General features: G+C 38.8%; 1 protein-coding gene across 2 annotated transcripts in view; it reads left to right on the top strand.

The window, feature by feature from the left end:
* The first annotated feature begins 226 nt into the window (after window positions 1–226).
* grapa (GRB2 related adaptor protein a) overlaps window positions 227–21,983 on the top strand; it is a 30,508-nt gene continuing 8,751 nt past the window's right edge. The window contains exons 1-5 of one of the 2 annotated variants that reach the window (XM_061700548.1): window positions 227–536; window positions 5,809–5,906; window positions 6,736–6,855; window positions 18,530–18,698; window positions 19,084–19,402. In XM_061700548.1, coding sequence (XP_061556532.1) covers window positions 459–536; window positions 5,809–5,906; window positions 6,736–6,855; window positions 18,530–18,698; window positions 19,084–19,332 — 714 coding nt within the window. In that variant the 5' untranslated portion in view covers window positions 227–458 and the 3' untranslated portion in view covers window positions 19,333–19,402. Of the gene's footprint in view, window positions 537–5,808; window positions 5,907–6,735; window positions 6,856–18,529; window positions 18,699–19,083; window positions 19,403–21,983 lie in introns of those variants that run through there. The other variant, XM_061700549.1, reaches the window with a different exon arrangement.

Here is a 21,983-nt window from a genome sequence, read left to right as displayed (position 1 = left end):
ATACGATGCTGCCCCTTTCACCATTGGCTATATTCTTACACAAATACATGTGAAAACACCTTTAAAGTTTTGCTTTGGACCTAGAAATGCACATGCATAGAGATCAACATCCGACTGAGAGTGGACACAACCGAATGACACAAATGTTCATACACAGGAAGTGCCTCCCACTCTCTTATCCTGTGTGCAGTCTCTCTCTTTTTGTCTCTCGCTCTCTTTCACTGAATGTTACTCATGGCAGTTTGTTGCTGAGCAGCAGCCAGTTGTGTTTTTCCTCTCTCTGAGCTCCCTCTCTCTTTCATCCTCTGCTCTCTGCAGATAGACCAGGCTTCATCTTCCTTTCTTTGTTTTTGTTTTTGTTTCTTTTTTAAAATCCCAAACATCATTCTGGAACATTAGTGGAAGTATTCGATTGTGTGGTTGTGTGTGAGAGTGTGTGTGTGCTCAGGGTTTTCAGCATGGAAGCAGTGGCACTGTATACGTTTCGTGCCACCGAGGGCGATGAACTCAGTTTTAACAAAGGAGAGTTATTAAAGGTAAGGCAAAAAAAAAAAAGCATTTACTTTTTTGTATCTGTGCAATATATAGATTAACAATTATTTGCATGAAACAAGTCTCTGTATAAAGAAAGTCCACTAACTTGTGAGATTGTCTACCAGGGATTTTTTTTTTTTTTTTTTTTTGGTTTTGTTTTTTGCTTTTTGGTGTTATGATTCTTTGAAGAAGAGCAAGTTCATTTCTTGCACAGCTGGGGCACTTCTTTCTAAATTTGTAACACACCAGCTGTTCAGGGCTCATACAATTGTAAAGTAGAAGAAGAGATCAAGCTACTGGATTTTTAAAGCCTCTTGAAAGCTACCAGACGGCAATGAATCATGATAATGCATTAACTTGAATTTGGTTCTTGCTAGAGATAAAAAATTTGCAAGCCCTCCGTACTTGCCACTTTATTAGGTAGCACTGCAAAACTAAATGAGAGCCAATATGAGATATGTATCAAAAAAACTGGGAGATAATCATTGTTAATACTTCGTAGCAGTGGCATCTCATCAATAGAGGGTGCCCACCACTCTGCTCAATCACCTTGAATAGACAAAAAAATAAATATTAAATAGAAATATGTTTTAATTTGTGTCTCCATTTTCTAGATCAGGGGTGTCAAACGTTTTTGTCTCGAGCCGCATTGTAGTTATGATTTTCAGGGTGTAGCCCGCCTCCTGCCTGATGATAGCTGGGATAGGCTCCAACACGCCCGCGACCCTAGTGAGGAGAAGCGGCTCAGAAAATGGACGGATGGACAGTTTTGAAATGAGAAGAAAAGGATAATAGTTTGTTCAAGTATTGTTTAAGTTACTGTAGAAGAAGAGTTTGGTAACAGATAAATACATAAATACTTTATTGTTTGTTATTATGATTTGGGTACAGATTTTAGCAAAAAACACAGAAGTTGATGAGCATCATTTGCTTTCGCGGGGCCACATAAAATGATGTGGCGGGCCGCATCTGGCCCCCGGGCCTTGGGTTTGACACCTATGTTCTAGATGAGCAGGTTAAATAGTATATACTTAATGTTGAGTAAATTTGTTTTGTTCATCTGTTGTCTGATTTCACAATGTATTTCCAGTCACGGGCACACAAATCTTTACCCATTGACTCTTCTTAAACGTTTGACATGCATAGTAGCTCCTTTTCAATGCAATAGATAGGACCAAGGTGGGGCACTACATACCAATGCCCAGAGCTGGCCGACAAATGGATGTGAGGTCGGCTCAATGGTGGCCGGGTCGTATGTACACAAATCAAACTTCGGGAGGTGGGACGATTGGAAAATGGAGGAGATATTCAGTAATTCAGTTAAAACAACATCTTTTGAAAGGAGAACGTACCAACATATTGGCGGAGAATATGTATCGCTGGTCACAGCATCGGTGCCAGCAGCTGCCCACCCATTAAATGTGAGATTACACAACCAAGTAAATGTTGTGTGAGCTACTTCGGTGATTTAACAGCTAATTTACATACTACCGCCTCCGCACAAAGTTTTTGCCCCATGTCTTGGCAGCTAGACTGGGCCATTTTCAAGCGCCAACTGGACTACACAGACAGATTAAAGCAATAAAACCAGCAGACCTGCAGTGTTGGAAGCACAGATTGGTGTTAGCTGACATTGCTATCAGCATTAGCTTCTGGTAAGCAGCATATGCTGTACTTGATTGCTGGTTGAAGTTGATGACATGGTGGGGAGGGGTTTACAAGTATTTACGTATGGCGATGTGTCCACTGCATGCGGCACATACAAGTGGAGATCTGGCTGTGTTCTGAATTCATCAGTCACATTCAAACACATGTTAAATGGAAATCTGAAGTTTAAAGTCCCTGTGATTACCACCAAATAAAGTTCAGATGTTCGAGTAGGCTTTCCCTGACTTTTTTTGTGCCAAGACTGACTGATATAAGGAACTGTTCATAATTCCCTCCACATTGACTAGGCCGTAGTTGCAGCTGAAGCAAAACAGCCCCAAATCATGATGTTGCCAACATCATGTTTCACTGTAGGTTCGGTACTCTTTTGGTGATGAGCATTGTTGTGTTTGCGACAAACATTACTTTTGGAATTATTTTCCCACATAAATTTGGGAGATTTGAAGTAGGTTTTTAGCAAACTGTAGCCTGCTTTTCTGTGTAAGATAAAGCTTCCGTCTTGACACCCTACCCAATAGCCCAGACATAGAAAGAAGACAGCAGGTTGTTGTCACATGTACTAAACAGCCAGTACTTACAAGGAATTCCTACAGCTCCTTCAATGTTGCTGTAGGCCTCTTGGCAGCCTTTATGACCAGTTTTCTTCTTGTCTTGTGGTCAGTTTTGGAGCGATGTCCAGTTCTTGGTTCGTGGATGTCACTGCCATACTTGCTTCAGTTGATGATGACTGTCTTCACTGTGTACGATGGTATATTTGATACCTTGTAAATTCTCATGTACCCTCTTCCTGACTAATACTTTTGAACAATGAGATACCTTTGGTGCTGTGGAAGCTATTTGTGGATTATAGTTTATGCTGTAAAATGTGACTACAAAATATCAGGAAAATCCTGCTGGAACAGCTCAACTTTATTTGGGGTTACTCAGAGGCATTTTAAATTGTGGCAGGTTAACATGAGTTTTAATGTAATTGGTTAATTTTGAAAACAGCCAAACCCCAAGTTATAGGAAGGTGTGCACACTTGTGCAACCACAGTATCTCAGTTGTTTATATTTATTTATCCTCTCTAATAGGTTTCTCTTTTTCTCAATTGAGTTGTATATGTTCTAAGGCACATTAATGGTGGAAAACGTTTTATTTTCTGTGAATGGATTACTGTTTGTTCTCATTGTCCCTTTACAGAGTCAAAAATCACTTTTTTTGTCCCAGAGAAGCAGATTTGTTTTTGTGTTGGAGTTTGGCCATGTCCTGGTGTGCAGTGTGGCAATGCATTAGTCAGGTGGGAAGGACAGTCGATTCACAATCTTAAAATTGCCTTGTTAAGGGGGACGCGTTATTTTTCCATGGCCAAGTCTGACACAAAGCCCCCAAAATAAAAATCTATTTTTTTCCAAGTTGTAAAACATAAAAGTGAAAATTGGCAGTGAAATCAGGATTTGATTGTGAGGTAGATCTCTCATTTAAAACCCTTCTGAAGTGTATTTTTTTGCATTCCAACAATACCTCAGGTGCTCAAATAAACATAGTTAATCATCCACCTATTATTAACTGACCCGTTTTTCTGGCACTTCAAATAATTTTTACTTTCAGTAATGTGAGTGTGATCTTCTTGGCGTATTCATGAGTGTTTTATTTGTGCATTGTAAGAATGTCCACACATTATTATTTGAAGACTGATTATTATAAACAACTAACATGAGCATTTTTCAGCAGTGGAAATATGTGAGAAAACATGGTAGAAGGAGAGGAAAGGAGTAATAAGTCTGCTTCAACTCCCGCTAACAGTGTTGGTCTTATAGAAACAGAAGAGTGTACTGGAGTTCATATCAATGATAAAGGGGCTTATGTCAAACTTAGAACTCCTGAGGAAATGTTATTATATCCTCTAGCCTAGGAGGTCACTCAAGAAAGGCATTCAATGAAGTGCAGACGTCCACAAAGGTAGAAAGAGTGTGATCAAAGGGAGTTATGAATCTCTGTTTCCTTAAATCTATTAATCTAGCCACATACTGTATTTATCTAAATATCTATACCCATATCTACCTTTCTACCCATGTATCTGTCAGAAATTAGTGGTGTATTTTTGTGTAATTTTGCTAAATATCACATATAAACCAACCCACATGGCTGAAAACAATACTCGCTATCCAACATAGGTAAAAACAAAATCATAACTGCAATCCATCTAACTGGCAAGGCAAATTTATTCATACATTTCATACAGAAGGTAACTCAATGTACTTTACATGAATAAAAAACAATTAAAAACAAAGAGCAAAAAAACTTAAAAAAAAAGTATAGAAAATTAAAAGGCATCTTAAAAAAAGTATGTATCTTTGGCATCCCTGTTAGTGTTCCAGGTAACATTAATTAATGGACGCTTGCCAGAAAACTACAATGATCACAAAGCTTGGCTCTTTAACCCTGTGACATTCTCCTGCTTGGAAATGAGAAGCAAAGGAAAAAGTATGCAGAGTGGGCGTTGTGTGTGAGGTGAGAAAACGAGATGGAAAGATATTATTTTTACAAAGTCTTTTTTTTTTTAAAGAAAGCTTCACACGCATGAGATACAATGCTAAACCTGATTGAACAATAATGCTATCTTCGGGCAGTACATCATTCTGCAGTATGTAACACTTGTCTAAATGCACATTTCACAGTTTCATTCAAATACCTGGTGCTTGAAATGGGTTTGTCAAAAGCCAGAGAGAAACAGCTTTTTGATGGGCTTTTCTGACAACTTCACTTTGGGAGTTTACCCAGTTTACCCCGACTTTGAAATTTGATTGAGAAACCATTTCACTTTCACTGATTAAACATGTAGGATGCTTGCGATGTGTAGTAAAAGAATAAAGTAACTGAAATCAGAATGGAGGATGCAAACAAAAATTCATTATATTTGCCCCATTTGCTCTTATAAAACAAATGAACTGATGAAAACAAAAAGGCCTGATGGAAGTAATAATAATATTTTACAAAAAAACAATCTCGCTCAAAGAATATTAACTACAACCAAAGACTTTCTTAATTTGCTCAATGTCTGATCCCATCATAAGTGGCTGCCTCATGTTATCACATTTGTGCATGTATTAGCTGCTGCTATAATGTTGATATAAATGTTTCATTCCATGTCAGAAACCTTTATCATTAGGAGTGAACGCCTAGTGTGAATACTGTGTCAAATAAAAAAAGAATAACTGAGATTAGAATGCTGAGAATGGCTGGCGACCAGTCCATCGTGTCTCGCCTTTCGCCCAAAGTAAACTGGTATAGGCTCCAGCTCACTAATGAGGACAGGCCTTATGGAAAACGGATGGGTGGATTTAATTACTGTAGAATGACTTCATGTGCCATTTTTGCCATCGTCCTACCTAACAGAAGACAGAGAGAACAGCCCAGTAAAATAGATTGACAGTTACCTATCACCCAGTGATGATAATGTGAGTCAGTGGCATCGCTAGGATTATTTTAGAGGGTCCCCCCGTCAACCAAATCTTTTCAAGGGGTGGGGTGGGGGGCTAAGACACCCCAAATGTCAAAAAAACCTGGTGTGAGTGGTCATCATAATGGGTGAATATTTAATCTCTATGTTGACATGTCCCTAGATAACCAACATGGAAGATGACCCCAACTGGTACACAGCTGAGCTCCACAACAGAAAAGGCTTTGTGCCCAAAAACTATATCAACCTGCGGCCACATGCGTGAGTACATGCACATACACAAATGCAGACACATATTCACGACGCATCAGTAAAGTAGCTCAACAGATAACACACATCCAGCAATGGTCTATCTTAACAACTCATTAGTGTATGTGCTAGCATTCGTGTGTGTGTGTGCGTGTGTGCGTGTGTGTGTGTGTGCATGCGTGTCACAGCTCTAGGCATCTTCTGCTCTGGTTTGGACATCTGCATCCCAGCATAAAACAAACTCGTACTACTCATACGCTCATTTACGTAATCTCACACTTTGCAGTCGCGCGTGTGTGTATATAGTTGCTGGTACACACTGCATTTCCATCACTGTCTCACACCAGATGGGCTCCTATTTTTTCAACGACAGATGCTAAAGTGACAACATTACAGCAGGCTCTGTCTTGTTAAAGAACATTAATTGGATCTCCTTAGATGAAATATATGAGAGAAGGCCTGTCTATTCTTTTTTGTTTCATCAGATTGTTACAGAGGATAAAAACTGTGATTAATATTGTGGTACAGTACTTCTGCTTTACAACTAACAACTTTTAACACGGCTTTCAGAGTGGTTGTGTCCATTTTTAGTAGCAGCATTTTAAAATAACTTCAAAAAGAACATAATTTTTCGACAGCCTTATCCTTGTTTCTCTGACAGCATCAGTGGTTTGTGCTATTGTAAGAATTCTTTTTAAATGCCACTCTTATAATAACAACAATAATACCAAAAGACAATACTTTTTCAAGTTGAATTTAATACTTTGCAAAGATTCTGCAAAACCCAAGGAAATTGCAATAAAAAGCAATAAAATATTTTGTTTTCTTTCTGAACCTTCAGGTGGTTTGCAGGTCGCATATCTCGTGGTGTGGCAGAAAGTCGACTGAGACACAGGGAATGCGGAGCATTTTTGGTCAGAGAGAGTGAGAGTGCTCCTGGGGAGTTTTCCATGTCGGTCAGGTGAGGAAAATGTTCATTTCACACCTCCCACATTTATGAATCCCGCTGTGTTGTCCATCCATCCGTTTTCTAGAGCGCTCGTCCTCAATAGGGTAGTGGGTAATTGGAACCTATTCCAGCTGACTTTCAGTGAGAGGCAGGGTAAACGCTGGACTGATCACCAGGAAATCCCAAGTCAGATAGATAAAAACAACCTTTCACACTCACACCTATGGGCAATTTCAACTCTCCAATTAACCTAAAACGCATTTTGTGAGGATTTGAAAGGAAACTCAAGAGCCCGCAAAAGAAACATTGGCGCACTATTTGAAAACACGGATATGTTCCAACAGAGATTCAAAGCCTGATCTCCACCATGTTTACTGTGTTGTCATGGAAAAAATCTGTCTCCTCAAATTTTACAGTAAGTGGTATTTAACCATTTTTTAAGGTCAAATGTTGAACAGAAATAATTTTTGTAATTTTTTTAAAGGGTATTACAGCGCCACAGTTGGACTGAAAGTGAGTTATCAGAATCAGAATCAGAATCAGAATCATCTTTATTTGCCAAGTATGTCCAAAACACACAAGGAATTTGTCTCCGGTAGTTGGAGCCGTTCTAGTACAACAGACAGTCAATTTACAGAACACTTTGGGGACATCAAGACATTGACAAAAAACAATTGTGCAAAAAGATGCAGAGTCCTCTAGCACTTAGAGCAGTTCGAACGACTAATATTGCAATAGTCCGGTGCAATGACCATTGTGCAAAGGGCGGTGAGACTTCAAGGAGTGTATGCGGTTTAAAGTGACGAGTAGTGCGATCATCTGGGACAATGTTGGTTAATGTTGGTTGACAATGTTATCTAATATGATGTCATTTGTAATGTGTTGTTTTTGTAGGGTTTTTTTCTCGCCATTAATTTATTAATTTAGCTGTCAAACTTCAGCCATGAAAACATAAGCACTTATTGTTAGCATTATTACATTTGCAACAGCAGAAGGATTTTTGTGAGGATCTCATTAAATTATTATGCCGGTGAAGTGGCCAATGAGTGATTTTTCCACAGGGTTGATTAAACGTTCACCTACTTCAACAACATATGAGCACATTATACAGCAGTCATCTCCTTTGCTTGTTCATGAATACATACAGTATTTAGAGTGTGCATGCGTGTGGCTGTTTGGCTGCTTGATAGAATAAGGAGGAGGAAAGTGTGAGGATAGATGGGGTGTTAGGTGGAGGATAAAAAGCAAGAAGCCTCTGGCCCGATGTGAGCTAATCTCGTGTGGCACACGTGACCAACTTGAGCTGCTGATGGCACGATTGTTCGGCCAGTCAGGCGGTGGCAGTCATGGATGCTTGTGAGGCCCTGGGCTCAGAGGAGGTGCTAAAGCGTGGCGCCTCGGGAAATTGATGGTTCTCCATTGGCCTGAATAGAACTGAATATTAAAGTTGGATTAAAAAATGTCACTCTTTGCCTGCATTCGGGCAAAGAGAAACATTTTTTGGGCAGTTTGTAGCCATCTGCATGACTATCATTTACTGGATGGTGCAGTAGGCCTCGAAATTGGGTCAGGTGTGTGCTCGCTGACAGCTTTCATGTCAGGGAAGATGTTCTTGGTGACAGTTTCACTCTTACCTCAGCTCAGTTTAGCTTTCACATCTGTTTAAAGAGCAGATTTATTTTTTTATGAGGAGTCAGTGAAGACAAAAGAAGACTTAAGAAAGTGCTGCTAGAGCATAAGAGTCATTATTTTCATGGTTGTTTTCTTCCTTTAAAGTCTTCGGGACCAAAAACATCTTGAGGGGCAGTTTTTTTTTGACAAGTTTAATGCTGTAACCTATTTAATAAATTATCAGTAAAGCACACATTTTTTGGCAAAGGGATTTTTGATTTTTGTTACTTGCGATTAATTTGTGCCCATTTATTAATCCTATGCGGTACAGTTATATAGTCAAAATATCCAGTGAACCCCCGTATATTTGCGGTTCGGCATTTGCAAATTCACCTATTTGTTATCTGTTATTTGCTAAAAAAAAAAAACTTATCTATTTGCTATTTTTGTGTTCATACCAAAGCATTAAAGTATTACTTTGGCGCCATCTTGGTGCGAAGGAACTATGTTAAAGTGAGTTGGGGAGCTTCATTTAGACAAACGTTCTGCTTAGCCACCATACTGTGGCATTCATAGGCAATTACAAACCTTTTTAGGGGGAGTAAATTACTTGACAAAGATAGTAATACTTCAATTGTAATGATTTGTAGTTTAAAATACCATGATGGAAAATATGACTTCAATTCCTGTGAAATTTAAAGTGCTTTATAGTGCTTGTCCTCGTTAGGGTTAGGTTTGAGCCGGCTGACCCGGGTGACTTTGAGTGAGAGGTGGAGTATACCTTACCAGCCAATTGCAGGCACAAACTTAACATCAATTCATATTCATACTCACATCTATGGATTTTAGTGTCGTCAATTAACACATGCATGTTTTTGGAACGTGGGAGGAAGCCAGGGTACCCAAAGAAAACCCCTGTCTGCACAGGGCATACTGAGATTCAAACCCAGAATCTTTTGACTGTAACGCAGACGTGATAACCAATATACCACAGTGCGATCAAATTAAACATCCATTTGAAGCAATTTAAAAATGGAAACAGTTATTTAACTTTTTTTTTTTTTTTTTTTAATTTTACTGCCCACAGTAGACAAAGATTTGTTTCCCCTCTCTGAGAGGTGATTATGAAAAAATATGTGTCTGGGGACTAGCTTCAGACCACGCCTGGGAAACTGTCCCATTGGGTTATTTAGTGGTTTATTTTTAGAAAGTGGGGCAGAGTGATGCCAGCCGACACTCCTATGAAGAGAGATGAGAAATACATTTTGGACCAGTTTTGATCAATGTTTCAAGTTTCCTGAAAGGCTGCAGTTAAGGGAAATAGATACAGTAAGTAGATTCATGTTGATGCCTCTCATTAGTATTGCAAAACAGGACTGACGGTCCTAATTCAAAAGTACGTTTTTCAGTTTTTTTCCCCTTATTGCGCAATCTCTGAGTCCTTTAAATGAATTAGAGGCAAAATGTACAGAAAGGGACTCTATGCCCTTACTGCGTGGAATCTGTATTTTGCTCCCCGTGCTTGCGTGGGTTCCTCTCACATTCTAAAAACATTCATGTTAAGTTAATTGCAGACTCTAAATTGTCCATCGGTGTGAATGTGAGTGTGACTAGCTGTTTGTCTATATGTGCCCTGCGATTGGCTGGTGACCAGTTGAAGGTGTAACCTGCCTCTCACCCAAAATCACCTGGCTCTGGCTCTACCTATATCTAGTTGTATGTATAACAAGTTGTACAGAGAATCGATGAATGGATAGTACTGTTTGAAACACTTATCTAATGCTGCAGCCATTTTATTTAATCATACCAATTGATACAGAAGCTTTCTTAGTTGAATATCAAGGCATCATTTATTCCTCCCAAAATTTTCCAAATTTCTATATTGTATTATTAAAATATTTTAAAAATGTTTATGATACCTAGAAATGCAATACTTATGCGTCTGTGACATCACAGTCTTTTTGGTGACCTAAAATGCGTTGCAATCTTAAGTACACTTAGATGTACACTTATACGTTATGTAGTCCACATTGAGCTTACATCCTTAACACCTTGCTCGCTAAGTAAAGTAAACGTGCTTGTCTATTGAATTAACATTTGTAGGGACAGACAGCACTTTGAATGGTGCTTCATTAACATGACCTCTGATATCGCTGACTCATGCTCCTGCAGGCTGTTTGGCTTTGAAAATCTTTGTCATCAGTCATCATTAGTGTCTTATCGGGCTTGTTAAAGGGAATGGGCACTTAAGGCTATGCTTATGTTACAGCTACATAATCTTGGCTGAGCTTCAAGTACCACATGAGGAATTTGGTGTTCCATGAATGTCAGTTGCTAGGGGGCAATTTCACCATAATTGATTCTTAAGAGCCATCCATCCAATTGTGCCTGTGAATATTCTAATTTTTCCCGGTCATTTCATTCTCTGGGCATTGAATCGATCGCAGCTGGACTGTTCTGGTTGTCTTAGAAGACGTTTCACCTCTCATCTGAACAGGCTTCATCAGTTCATGCAACAAGCCTTAGGACAGACTACCTTGAGTTGGTGTGGAAATTTTTGTATTTTGGAGCTTATAGTTGAGTTTTTCCACACCAACTCAGGGTCACGGGGAGCTGTAGCCTATCCCAGCTGACTTTGGGTGAAAGGCAGATGCCCTGGACTGAACACCAGCCACAGGGTATGTATAGAGACAGACAACCATTCGCACTCATTCACAATTTCACTGAGTGGGAACTGAACCCATGCTGCATGCACTAAAATCTTAATAACTGACTTGAGTCTTAATAACCCAGCAATTAAAGTACAGGACTCTAAATTAGCTCAGCTGACCATTCTTAATAAATAGTGATATAATTTGCAAGTTGAATCTATTTTCTTGACAACAATGCCAAATTATTGTGGACTCAGAAGCCTCTCATTGAGCCAATTGAAATGTCGGATCGAAAATGTTGCCCACAAGGTATTGTTTGACACTCTCAGAGATACGTTAATTTGATAATATATTTATGACTGTAATTAGTTTGCAGTGATATAGATAAAGTGTTCTTAAATACTTAAAATATTACAGGAGCATTAAGCTTTGTACAATCAGTTCAATTAGAGCTATTATGTTGCTAATACTGTAATATAATAGATAAGGACATTGTTACACATAAACTCGGTGAGAGAACAAAAGGTGTGGGGGTGCCAAAATAAAGAATAGGAGACAAATGGCTGTCTATAGAAGCAGGATGAATTTATTTTAAACCATAAATGCTGCTTTTGCTTCTAAAAATATATTTTACAAAGTAAATGTGTCAGAAAATAGCTTGATTGTTCCCTTGCGTCACGCTGTTACCGGTAATAAAGATCTGGACAGAAATTTTTTTTCTTTGTCTGTTTGTTAGGCGGCGGCACGGTGGCCGAGGCGGCACAGTGGCCGACTGGTTAGAGCGTCAGCCTCACAGTTCTGAGGAGCAGGGTTCAATCCCCGGCCCCGCCTGTGTGGAGTTTGCATGTTCTCCCTGTGCCTGCGTGGGTTTTCTCCGGGCACTCCGGTTTCCTCCCACATCCCCAAAAAAACATGCATGTTCGGTTAATTGAAAACTCTAAATTGCCCGTAGGTGTGACTGTGACTGTGAGTGTGAATGGTTGTTTGTTTGCATGTGCCCTGCGATGGGCTGGCAACCAGTTCAGGGTGTACCCCGCCTCCTGCCCGATGACAGCTGGGATAGGCTCCAGCACGCCCGCGACCCTAGTGAGGAGAAGCGGCTCAGAAAATGGATGGATGGATGGATGGATTGATCAAAAATTAACGCGAGTACATTGTTAACTACTTCAATAAAGTACAACCGAAATCAGTTTTGCTCCCGCTGCCTTTTTAAAAACATTGTTTTAGCGTGCATGCATGCTACCGTATGTTTTAAGCTAGCGTATGTTTTACCATGCCTGCGCCCAATAATACGGTGCACCTTATGTATGTGTTAAATACAAAAATAGACCCCGTAAGTGAGACTGTGCCTTTTAATACTTATGGTCGTGAAAATACGGTAATAGCCAATTAGCCTGGTTAATGTGATTTTTGCTCCTGAAAATCAGCGTACAGCGTCGGCTCATCAGGGCTGTAAACGTCACCTTCATTTTCACACACGATTGTAAGCTACCATCCTTGAGGTGTGAGTGATATTTCGTTTTAATATAGTTTATGTAGCAGGTAGAATTAATGTTGTTTTCTTCAGAACCTTTTCTTGGATTTGGACAAAAGAACTCATTTAAATTTTAGTTAATACTCATGATTTGTTTTCCGAAGTCACAGAGAGCCACAACAAAAGGATGAAAGAGCCACGTTCAGCTCTTGGAGCCATGGGTTGCTGACCCCTGAACTAAACAGACCTAGATTACACACTGAGCAAGTAAATTTGTGAGTAAACTGAGACGAGAATATCATTATTTCAGCATATATAATTTTTGAGGCATTTTCATTTTATGAGATTTTGCATAAAATAAATTCACAAAAGGCAGTCCATCCTTACGCACGCATGGACATGCACACACACCAACAGGCAAACAGCCCCTAAACATATGATGTAATATTATTTGCAAGCACAGCTGGATAGACCTCCCTGTCATCATCATCCTTTTCTTGTCGGATTGTTACAAAAACAAACACTGGCCATATCAGTGGGTGTGACGTTTATTCTTTGCAGTTTAATCACAAAGACAAAGACATACACACACCGTTGGATTTTGTTAACGATTAGGAAACAGAAGGTGAGATTGGAGAACAGGGCTGACAGCACCAGAGAGGAAGTGAAAGCAGATTGCGGGAGGAAGTCGAGGGAAAGACGAGTACAGCGACCTTCATGCATGTCCAATTGTGCTGGCGTAGGGTAAAAGTTGTAAAAATAACTTTGCTGTCACTATATCGCACCACATTCTATCTCCACATCTACAGTAGATGGCTTTTCAATCGCTGCTCTGCTTCTCACTCGCGCTCTGTCTCAAACTCTACTGCTGTTTTCGTTGTACAGTGAAAAAGAACATAATCTCTCAATCGCTCTGGGCCTTAATTACACTGGATAAAGAACACAAATGAGAATGAGAGCGCGAGAGTGAGAGAGCGAGAGAGAGAGAATCTTTGCTGTTTGTCTGTGTGTGTGTTCGTCATGTTGTAATGCTAAATTTATCAACCAGCTCGAGTGTGTTACTTGACCTATGGGGCGATTGTAATGAAGAATGATGCTTAATGACTGGAAGGCGATGCTCTTAATATGAGTGAAAGTACGAATGTATACGACTGCATGTAGCATTTGATGGACTCGTTCGTATCTTTCTTTTAATATAATGATGATATTATTGCTGGAGTTTGCAACAATAGTTCACATCATGCTGTTGTCTATTTTCAATATATTTCAATATAAAAACAATGCAATTCTCCACCACTGCAAAAGACAATCACAATACCACAATTAACTGAAATACAACCCCAATTCCAGTGAAGTTGGGACGTTATGTTAAACATGAATAAAAACAGAATACAATGATTTTTTAAATCATGTTCAACATTGTTTCACTTCATTGGAATTGGGGTTATATTAATGTAAATGTGTAGACTGTGTATTCTAACATTGTCTATGTGTCGATTTTAAAATCCATCCTCCACATCTTTTATATATTTTGACCAAATTGAAGACGAATAAAATAAATTGCAATTGTGGCAGTTTATATCAGAAACTCTCAATATTCCACAGAACAGATACATACCACTGCAAACTACAATTTACAACAATCAACATAATGTTGCATTAACATTGCCAATCAAAATAGAGCGTTACTAACTTTGTAAAGGCAGCTTGTTAGATTATGCACATGCAGGCCTATACCTGTTGATGAGTTTTCTTGATTAGAATTGAGATTATTTATTAATCGTCTAAAATTCCATTCATATCGCAACAAGTCCAAGAAACATGAACTACCCATGACATGGTCTGATTTGACTCAAAGTGATGAAAATTTATTTTAAATTACATGCTTGGGGAATACCATCACTCTTATCATTTCTTACAGTTTCTATGAACGGCGGGAAGTAATGAAGTAGAAATACTTTCTTCCAGTACCTAATTAGGTTTTTCAAGTATCTGTACTTTGATTTAAAAAAAATATTTTTTCTGACATTTTACTTTTACTTCCAACATTTGAAAAAAGAAAATCCTCTACAATTTTTTTTCGAAATAGGCTTGTTACAATTTTCCTCCAGAGTCTATGGATGACAATAGGATGCAAAAAAGATGCAAAAGAGATATGTCAAGTCAACTGCCAATAAGATCTTGATTGACTTGAAATTGGGGACTTATAAGGCGGAAAAAAAAAAACAGAGACAGCAGTGACATGGAGGAACGTGAACCGGGAAGCTTATAACATGATGGCAACAGATTCGGAGAAGCAAGATATTCCCCATCCAATTGTTCGATGTTGTTGACCCAGCCTGATTGTGGCGAATGCGTTGTCTTGTGCCAGCCTAAAAACCACCAGATTTTGGCTTTCAAAAAATTCTTCATCTACCTTATTTTCACGACCATAAGACGCACCGTATTTAAAGGTGCAGTCTCAGTTATGGGGTCTATTTCTGTATTTAACACATACATAAGGTGCACCGTATTATTGGGCGCAGGCAGGGTAAAACGTGCAAATTTAAAACATACGGTAGCATGCATGCACGCTAAAACAATGTTTTTAAAAAGGCAGCGGGAGTAAAACTGAGTTTGGTTGTATTTTATTGAAGTATTTAACAATGTACTCATGTTATTTTTTGATCAATCCTCATCCACAAATCCAAGTCCTCATCTTCTGTATCTGAAATGAACAGCTGGGCAAGTTCTCCATCAAACACGCCAGGTTCCCTCTCGTCATTGTCGGAGTCAGTCTCGTTGCCGTGCGGCTCCTCAGAAATGATGCCGGCTTTTACGAAAGCTCGAACAGTGCAAGCAGACACGGTAGCCCAAGCATCCACAATCCATTCACAAATTGTGGTGTAACTCGCCCGGCGTTGCCTCCTCGTCTTAGTAAAGCTGTGTTCGCTATCTGTCATTCATGGCTCCCACGCCGCTCGCAACTTCACTTTCCTGTTTACACGGATGTCCAGCGGTTGGAGTTCCTTCGTCAAGCCTCCTGGAATGATGGCAAGCTCCGAGTTATTGCACTCAGTCGAATGGTGACTGTAGAGACGCTTCTCCCGGCTGTTCTTTGCTCATTAATCCATCGCTCGAGTTGGTCTTACAACTCGGGCCACCTCGCCTTGTTTCCGCGGAAACTCAGCTTCGTCTTCTTGACTTGGCGAAGCTCGTTTTCCTGCTTCCTCCACTTGCGAACCATGGATTCGTTGATCTTGTATTCTCTCGGAGCTGCTCGATTCCCGTGTTCCTCTGCGTAACTGATAGCTTGCAGTTTAAACTGTCCTTCATAAGCGTGTCTCTTCATTGGTGGCATTTTTGTGGGTCTTTAGCCAAACCGATGTTGTTTTGCACAATGCACACACCGGCACTATATACCTACTGGGGACGTGCCTTTAGCATCCTCTGTCACACGCACCCTTTAACGGCCGCATGCTGTCCTCAGCCACGTCCCCCTTTCCTCTCTATAAGCAGCGTGTCGGCAGGAAATGCTCCCAGTCAGTCAAGCGGAGCGCTCATCAAAATCATACATTTACAGATTTTGAAACTCGGTGCACACATAAGGCGCACCGCATTATAAGGCTCTCTGTCCATTTTGGAGAAAATGTAAGACTTTTAAGTGCGCCTTATGATCGTGAAAATACGGTAATCTGAAGAAAAAACATACAAAAGAGGTATATTTTTTTCAGTTGTTTCAGACTAGTTTTTTTTTCTGTTGTGCCAATTATTTTTATAAAACGGGTACTGTGTATAACTGACTGTAAAATTCGTTTTTACATTTTACTTTTGTATTTAAGTGCATTTCAGTCTGCACTTTTTTACTATTATTGTACTACTTTTACGAGTCTTTACCAGTACTTCTACTTAAGTTTAAAAAAAAAAACGTGAGTACTTTTGGCACTTCTGGTTCCGCTACATTTTATCTCAAGTCCTTGGACTTTTTCTTTGTTTCTTTTGCCCATGCATCATCTACTGTTCTCGAGGGCAAACGAGTGTCTGTTACCCAATTTGACCGGTAGGATGCAGCAGATGGCACCAGACGTCATAATAGACTGATGACGATGAGTTGCATATCTCAGCATGGTGAGATTTGCTTTTGTTGGTTGGTGGAGGAATGGAGTCGAGTCAGAAGGGCTAGAGGAGAGACGTTGGGACTGATAACATGTCATCAGCTTCTTGATAAACAGTCAGCAGCTGAATACAAGTCAGATGATAGAAAACTATAAATTCCTCATGTGGTTTGGTTCATGTAAAAAAAAAAAAAAATAAAAAAAAGTGAAACAAAAAATTGCAATTCCTTCAGAAATTGTGAGAAAATGCTGAGATATATTTTTGCCAAGCTAAAATCCCAAATAAAAATGAGTATTGACAACTATGAGCAAATACCAGTTTACGATGACAGGAGCTATTCCACCGACACCAATGGGGAATTGGTGAAAAGTGTTTTTAGGATGTGGAGAAAACCCACACAAGAGAGTTTAAATATCTGTTTTCAAATGTAGGCAATATATGTAAAAAGTAATCAGAAAATAAATACTCAAGTAAAGTACAGATACCCGGAAAATCTACTTAAGTAGATACAGTAACAACAAAGTATATGTACTTTGTTACTTACCACCACTGCCCAACTGCGCATATAGGTCATCACCTATACACATCGGAGCAGTTTGCATGCAGTTTTTGGAATTGGTGATGAATCCAAAAGTACCTAGAATTTACTGCATTTTCATGACTTTTAGAGTGAGTAGAGAATGAAAGTAGGGGGTGATATATAGTCTTATATAGGGTGAGGGAGTCAAATGGGGCCGAGTGATTGTCATCCAGCCAACCAAGAGTCACTTGTGCCGCTTCATGAAGTTTCACGTCTGAGTAGAGAAGGAATTCAGCTTGAAACAAACTGGCCATCACTTGTGCGGTCCCATCAGACCTGTGACAGCTCGATGAGGTCAAACCTCACACGTCAATGTGAGCTCACACTTGGGTTATGATTATGAAACTAAAAAAAGGTTCTCACTCTCAAAACGCATAATGTCTCTGAGGAAGTATTATTTATTTTCTCAAATCTGATACAACAGCTTTTTGCCAACATTAAATGTAAACATCACAAACTCCTACTCTGTGATGAGAAATAAGGGGGCGTTGACTTGACTTCCGCTGTATGTTACAGGCGGTTATATAACAGTAATGATCATGGTGAGATGTTGCTGATTTCTAAAGATAAACTGCTAAGTTACCTAGCAACCGCCACAGGGAGCAGGTAGGAAGCGTCGGAAGGAGAAAAATGGCCGTTTCATTCCAGTATACATTGATATTCTCTAAGAAACCTATTTAATTGTATATACGTTATCATAAAAAAAACTACTGTATATACCCCAATATTATTGCATTCTGATGTCTGCAAAAGTGTTAGTTTAGATGTAACATTCATGTGGGTCCATGACTCTCCTCATGAAAAAGATATTGATGAGAAGTTGGTGGCACTAAAAGTAAAAAAGAATGTTAGTATATAAATAGGAAACGCCTCTTAAGTGATGTTGCAACTGATGAAACATATTATTAGGAACAGCCTTTAATGACTTGATGACATCAACATGTTGGCTGACTTGTTGGTACCTGTTTGTTATTATTTGTTTTTAGACAGAAGATGTCATTTTGTAAGACGGTTTAGACATTGACCTCCTTTCAGTCTTTGATGCATTGTCAATTATTAGTATATTTGAGGAAAGATATAATAGCTATAAATGAGAATACACTGCTAGGACAAAAAAAAAAAGAAAAAAACAGAAGAGTGGTGGAGGGGTTCAAATGACAGTAAAATATGATAATGATGATAAAAACAAGTAAAATTATATTTTTAAAATTTCAATTGTTATACAGTACATATACACAATTTTTGTTTTATTATTGTTTTGTGTGTGTTTGACAGTTATGGGGACCATGTCCAACACTTCAAGGTGCTGCAGGATCGTTGCAGTCAGTTCTACGTGTGGGACGAGCTCTTCTCCTCCCTGAACGAGCTTGTGGAGTTCTACCATAGCAACAGCATCGCTAAGGAGAGGACCGTCTTTCTGCGAGACCCCGAACATTTTGCAAGAGTGAGCACGTAACCTCGTCTTTTAACATTCTTTCTTTTATTGCTTTTATACACACGACAAATTTACTATTTTCACCTTAGGATAGTCCATTACCATTTCATCATCATCATCATCACCATCTATACATATATACATATGTAGATATCTAAATATATTTTAAAAAACATTACATTTATTTATTGAATAATGCTAGTTTTTGGTTGACACTGTCACAGCGGTATTAATTTAACAATACAGGTATGTATATTATCTTGGAGTACAGTTGCAGTTCATCATACTAAGAGCCGTTTCTAATATTTTGATGACCTTATTCCACTTAAAAGAGGTGTGATGGGTAGAACATCCATCCATCCATCCATTTTCTGAGCCGCTTCTCCTCACTAAGGTCGCGGGCGTGCTGGAGCTTATCCCAGCTATCATCGGGCAGGAGGCGGGGATACACCCTGAACTAATCGCAGGGCACATACAAACAAACAACATTCGCACTCACATTCACACCTACGGGCAATTTAGAGTCCCCAATTCATGCATGTTTTTGGGATGTGGGAATACCGGAGAAAACCGACACAGGCACGGGGAGAACATGCAAACTCCACAAAGGATTGAACCCAGCTCCTCAGAACTGTGCGGCTGACGCTCTAACCAGTCGACCACTGTGCCGAACATGTAACATGTAAAGTAAAATAAATCCCTTGTGTCCTTCATTTGTGTGTCTCAATTTATTTTGTTTTTTAGTTACATTCAAAGTGTTAACCACACCATTAACAAAACACATCAGTCTTATGTGTAGTTCCTCTATTTGTTTTCCATCTGTCATCCGAGCAAACGTGGGTTAATATTTCTCACATGATTCCAAGACTTGTTTGACTAGTTTCCATTATTAACTCTTAAGTTATCGTACAACTTGATCACAGTGACATGGAAGTAAATAAATATACCCCATAAATCAAATCAAATATAAAGTTCATGAAGTTCACCTGTTGTGCCTTCAAGGTGTTATCATGAAGCCATTATTTAGGTATGTTGCATGTTAAGTGTTCTGGGTGTGGCAGTAAAGTACAAGGAAAGACATTTGATCCAACAAACTATTAATGTTAAAAGTATTTATAGGGTGATTGCTAATGGTTCACCCATCGTTTCAACTTGGGAACGTGCACACCATCATAAATTTGGTAATTGATGATGCTGTTTGGGAGCAGAGCACACTTGGGAATTAAAAAATTATGTATGCATGAGACAGTATTAACATGGCATTTCTCTCAGTAGGATTAGTTTTTCAAGAAACGTGTATAGTTAAATGTAACAAATTTTAATTGTTACTATCCTTGTGACATATATTGATAGTAGAATGGTAAAAGTCAAAAAGGTTTGATGACGTCCGCTGTTAACGCCTTCAAAATATGGTCGACAGGGTGGAGTTTGTACGCAATCAACACTCGTATGCACAGTTATCTGGATTGACAGGTTGTTGTGGTAGAAAAGTTTCAATCATGTGACAATCATCCAAATAAGGTAGTGTCATGTAACAGACACCTCAGACATGGAAGCACCCTTGTTTATGCCAAAAATGGAAACTTTAATGGTAATGTAATTAACATATCAAATCAATACTCTGCTGATACACTGACAAATAAACAGCATTTTAAATAGGAATCAATGGAAATAAACAAAATTAATTAATTAATCAGATGTGTTGCGTGTTCTAATCCCCTATGTTTAATAGTTGACATGACTTTTGCCCCTCTCATGAAGCTACATACAGTAAAGTGATCAACTTAATAACCTCTATAATTCTTATACCCAATGATCAAAATGGAAATGCATATTACCAGAATGGACAGAACAATTGAACAATTAATGAATTAACCTCATTTGTACAGCACTCAGTGGTGTGCTGTGCATTTGATACCCGGGCCTTCAGCGGGGCTTTACCCAACTTAATCCACCTCTTAAATTCAACACTATATGTTTCATATATAGAAACCATCAATACTATACAAAAACACAATACAACAGCATGCAACTGTGCCACGTACATCATCTGGAGCAGTTCAGAATCAATATTTATCTAATAATATGACAAAAACAAAATCCACATAAAATGTCCCAATTTCCCCTCAACGACACTTTTCCTAGCATCTCTCGTTTCGTGCCAATATTTAAAGATTAAATATTCATGCAGCGAAAGGTTGTCCCCTATGTCCATGCACTTGACATCCAGTATTTACTGTATGTTCAACAATGCAGTCAGGTTCCAATTATAAAGTTTAAACAGTTTCAATGCCTAATATTTTTATTTGCTTTCTTTTCATTTTTAATGTATCCATATACCAACTGTCCTATTTTCCCAAATTATATGGCAAGGGTTAATTTCAAGGATGCGGGTTTTACGAGTACAAATTATTGTCCAAGGGCGCACCTGCCTAAACAATGTACAATAGCAGAGATGGAAACAAAAATGCTTTCACAAGTAGTAAAAAATCCACAAAATATGTTTGCAGACCTTTTCATGAGAGCATTGCGAGAAAGGTGTTTCATGGTTTTAAGGTCAGGGCTTTGTACAAAGTTGCAAGCATAAAATAGTCCAAAGGGTTTTGGCAAGAATACTTACAGTATACAGTAGATGTCTAGTCCAACTCTTGATTGATTCATTAGTGTGTCTGAGTAATTGTTTATACAGTTTGTCTGTTCAAATTTGCACTTGCTGTGCTGTATGTTTAATTATACAGTGATTTTTTTTTCTTTTAAACTATTTTTTCAAGGTTTGGGTTCTCTCAAGAGCAAAACCATGTTATTTGTTATTAACCCAGAAATCTGGCTTTTGAGACAACAGAATGGGAAGAAAACCAAAGTGCAGCTTAAAAACAGCTGCGATCATGAGAGAGAGCTTTTCTTGTTTTCTTTGACTTTATTGACGAGTTACCTGCCGCCCTGTTGTTGTCATGCCATACTATGTAGCTCATACCACTAACTGTTGAGCTGCTATCAGCTAACCAAATCCGGTTGTAGTGTTCCAAACTGTGTCTTTAGAGCATGAAAAACATCTATGAACTTTCATCGACCTACTAAGATACTGTAGTAGGTAGATGCTAAAGGTGCTGTACATAACAAAAATACTCTGCCTCTCCCCATCATGCATATGCAGGTTATTAACAGTTTCATATCTCTGGGTTTTAATTGTTTTAATAAGGCACCAAATTGTTTTTATTTTATAAGAACTAAACCCTTCCAATAAAATGTTAATGAAAGGAAGCAAGTACCGAGCAACTGTGCATGTGCCAAAAC

The sequence above is a fragment of the Phycodurus eques genome, chromosome 16, assembly GCF_024500275.1.
Source record: "Phycodurus eques isolate BA_2022a chromosome 16, UOR_Pequ_1.1, whole genome shotgun sequence".
In the NCBI taxonomy this organism is placed as follows: domain Eukaryota; kingdom Metazoa; phylum Chordata; class Actinopteri; order Syngnathiformes; family Syngnathidae; genus Phycodurus; species Phycodurus eques.
The sequence above is the reverse complement of the archived record's forward strand: the minus strand, read 5'-3'. Positions and strand labels throughout refer to the sequence as shown.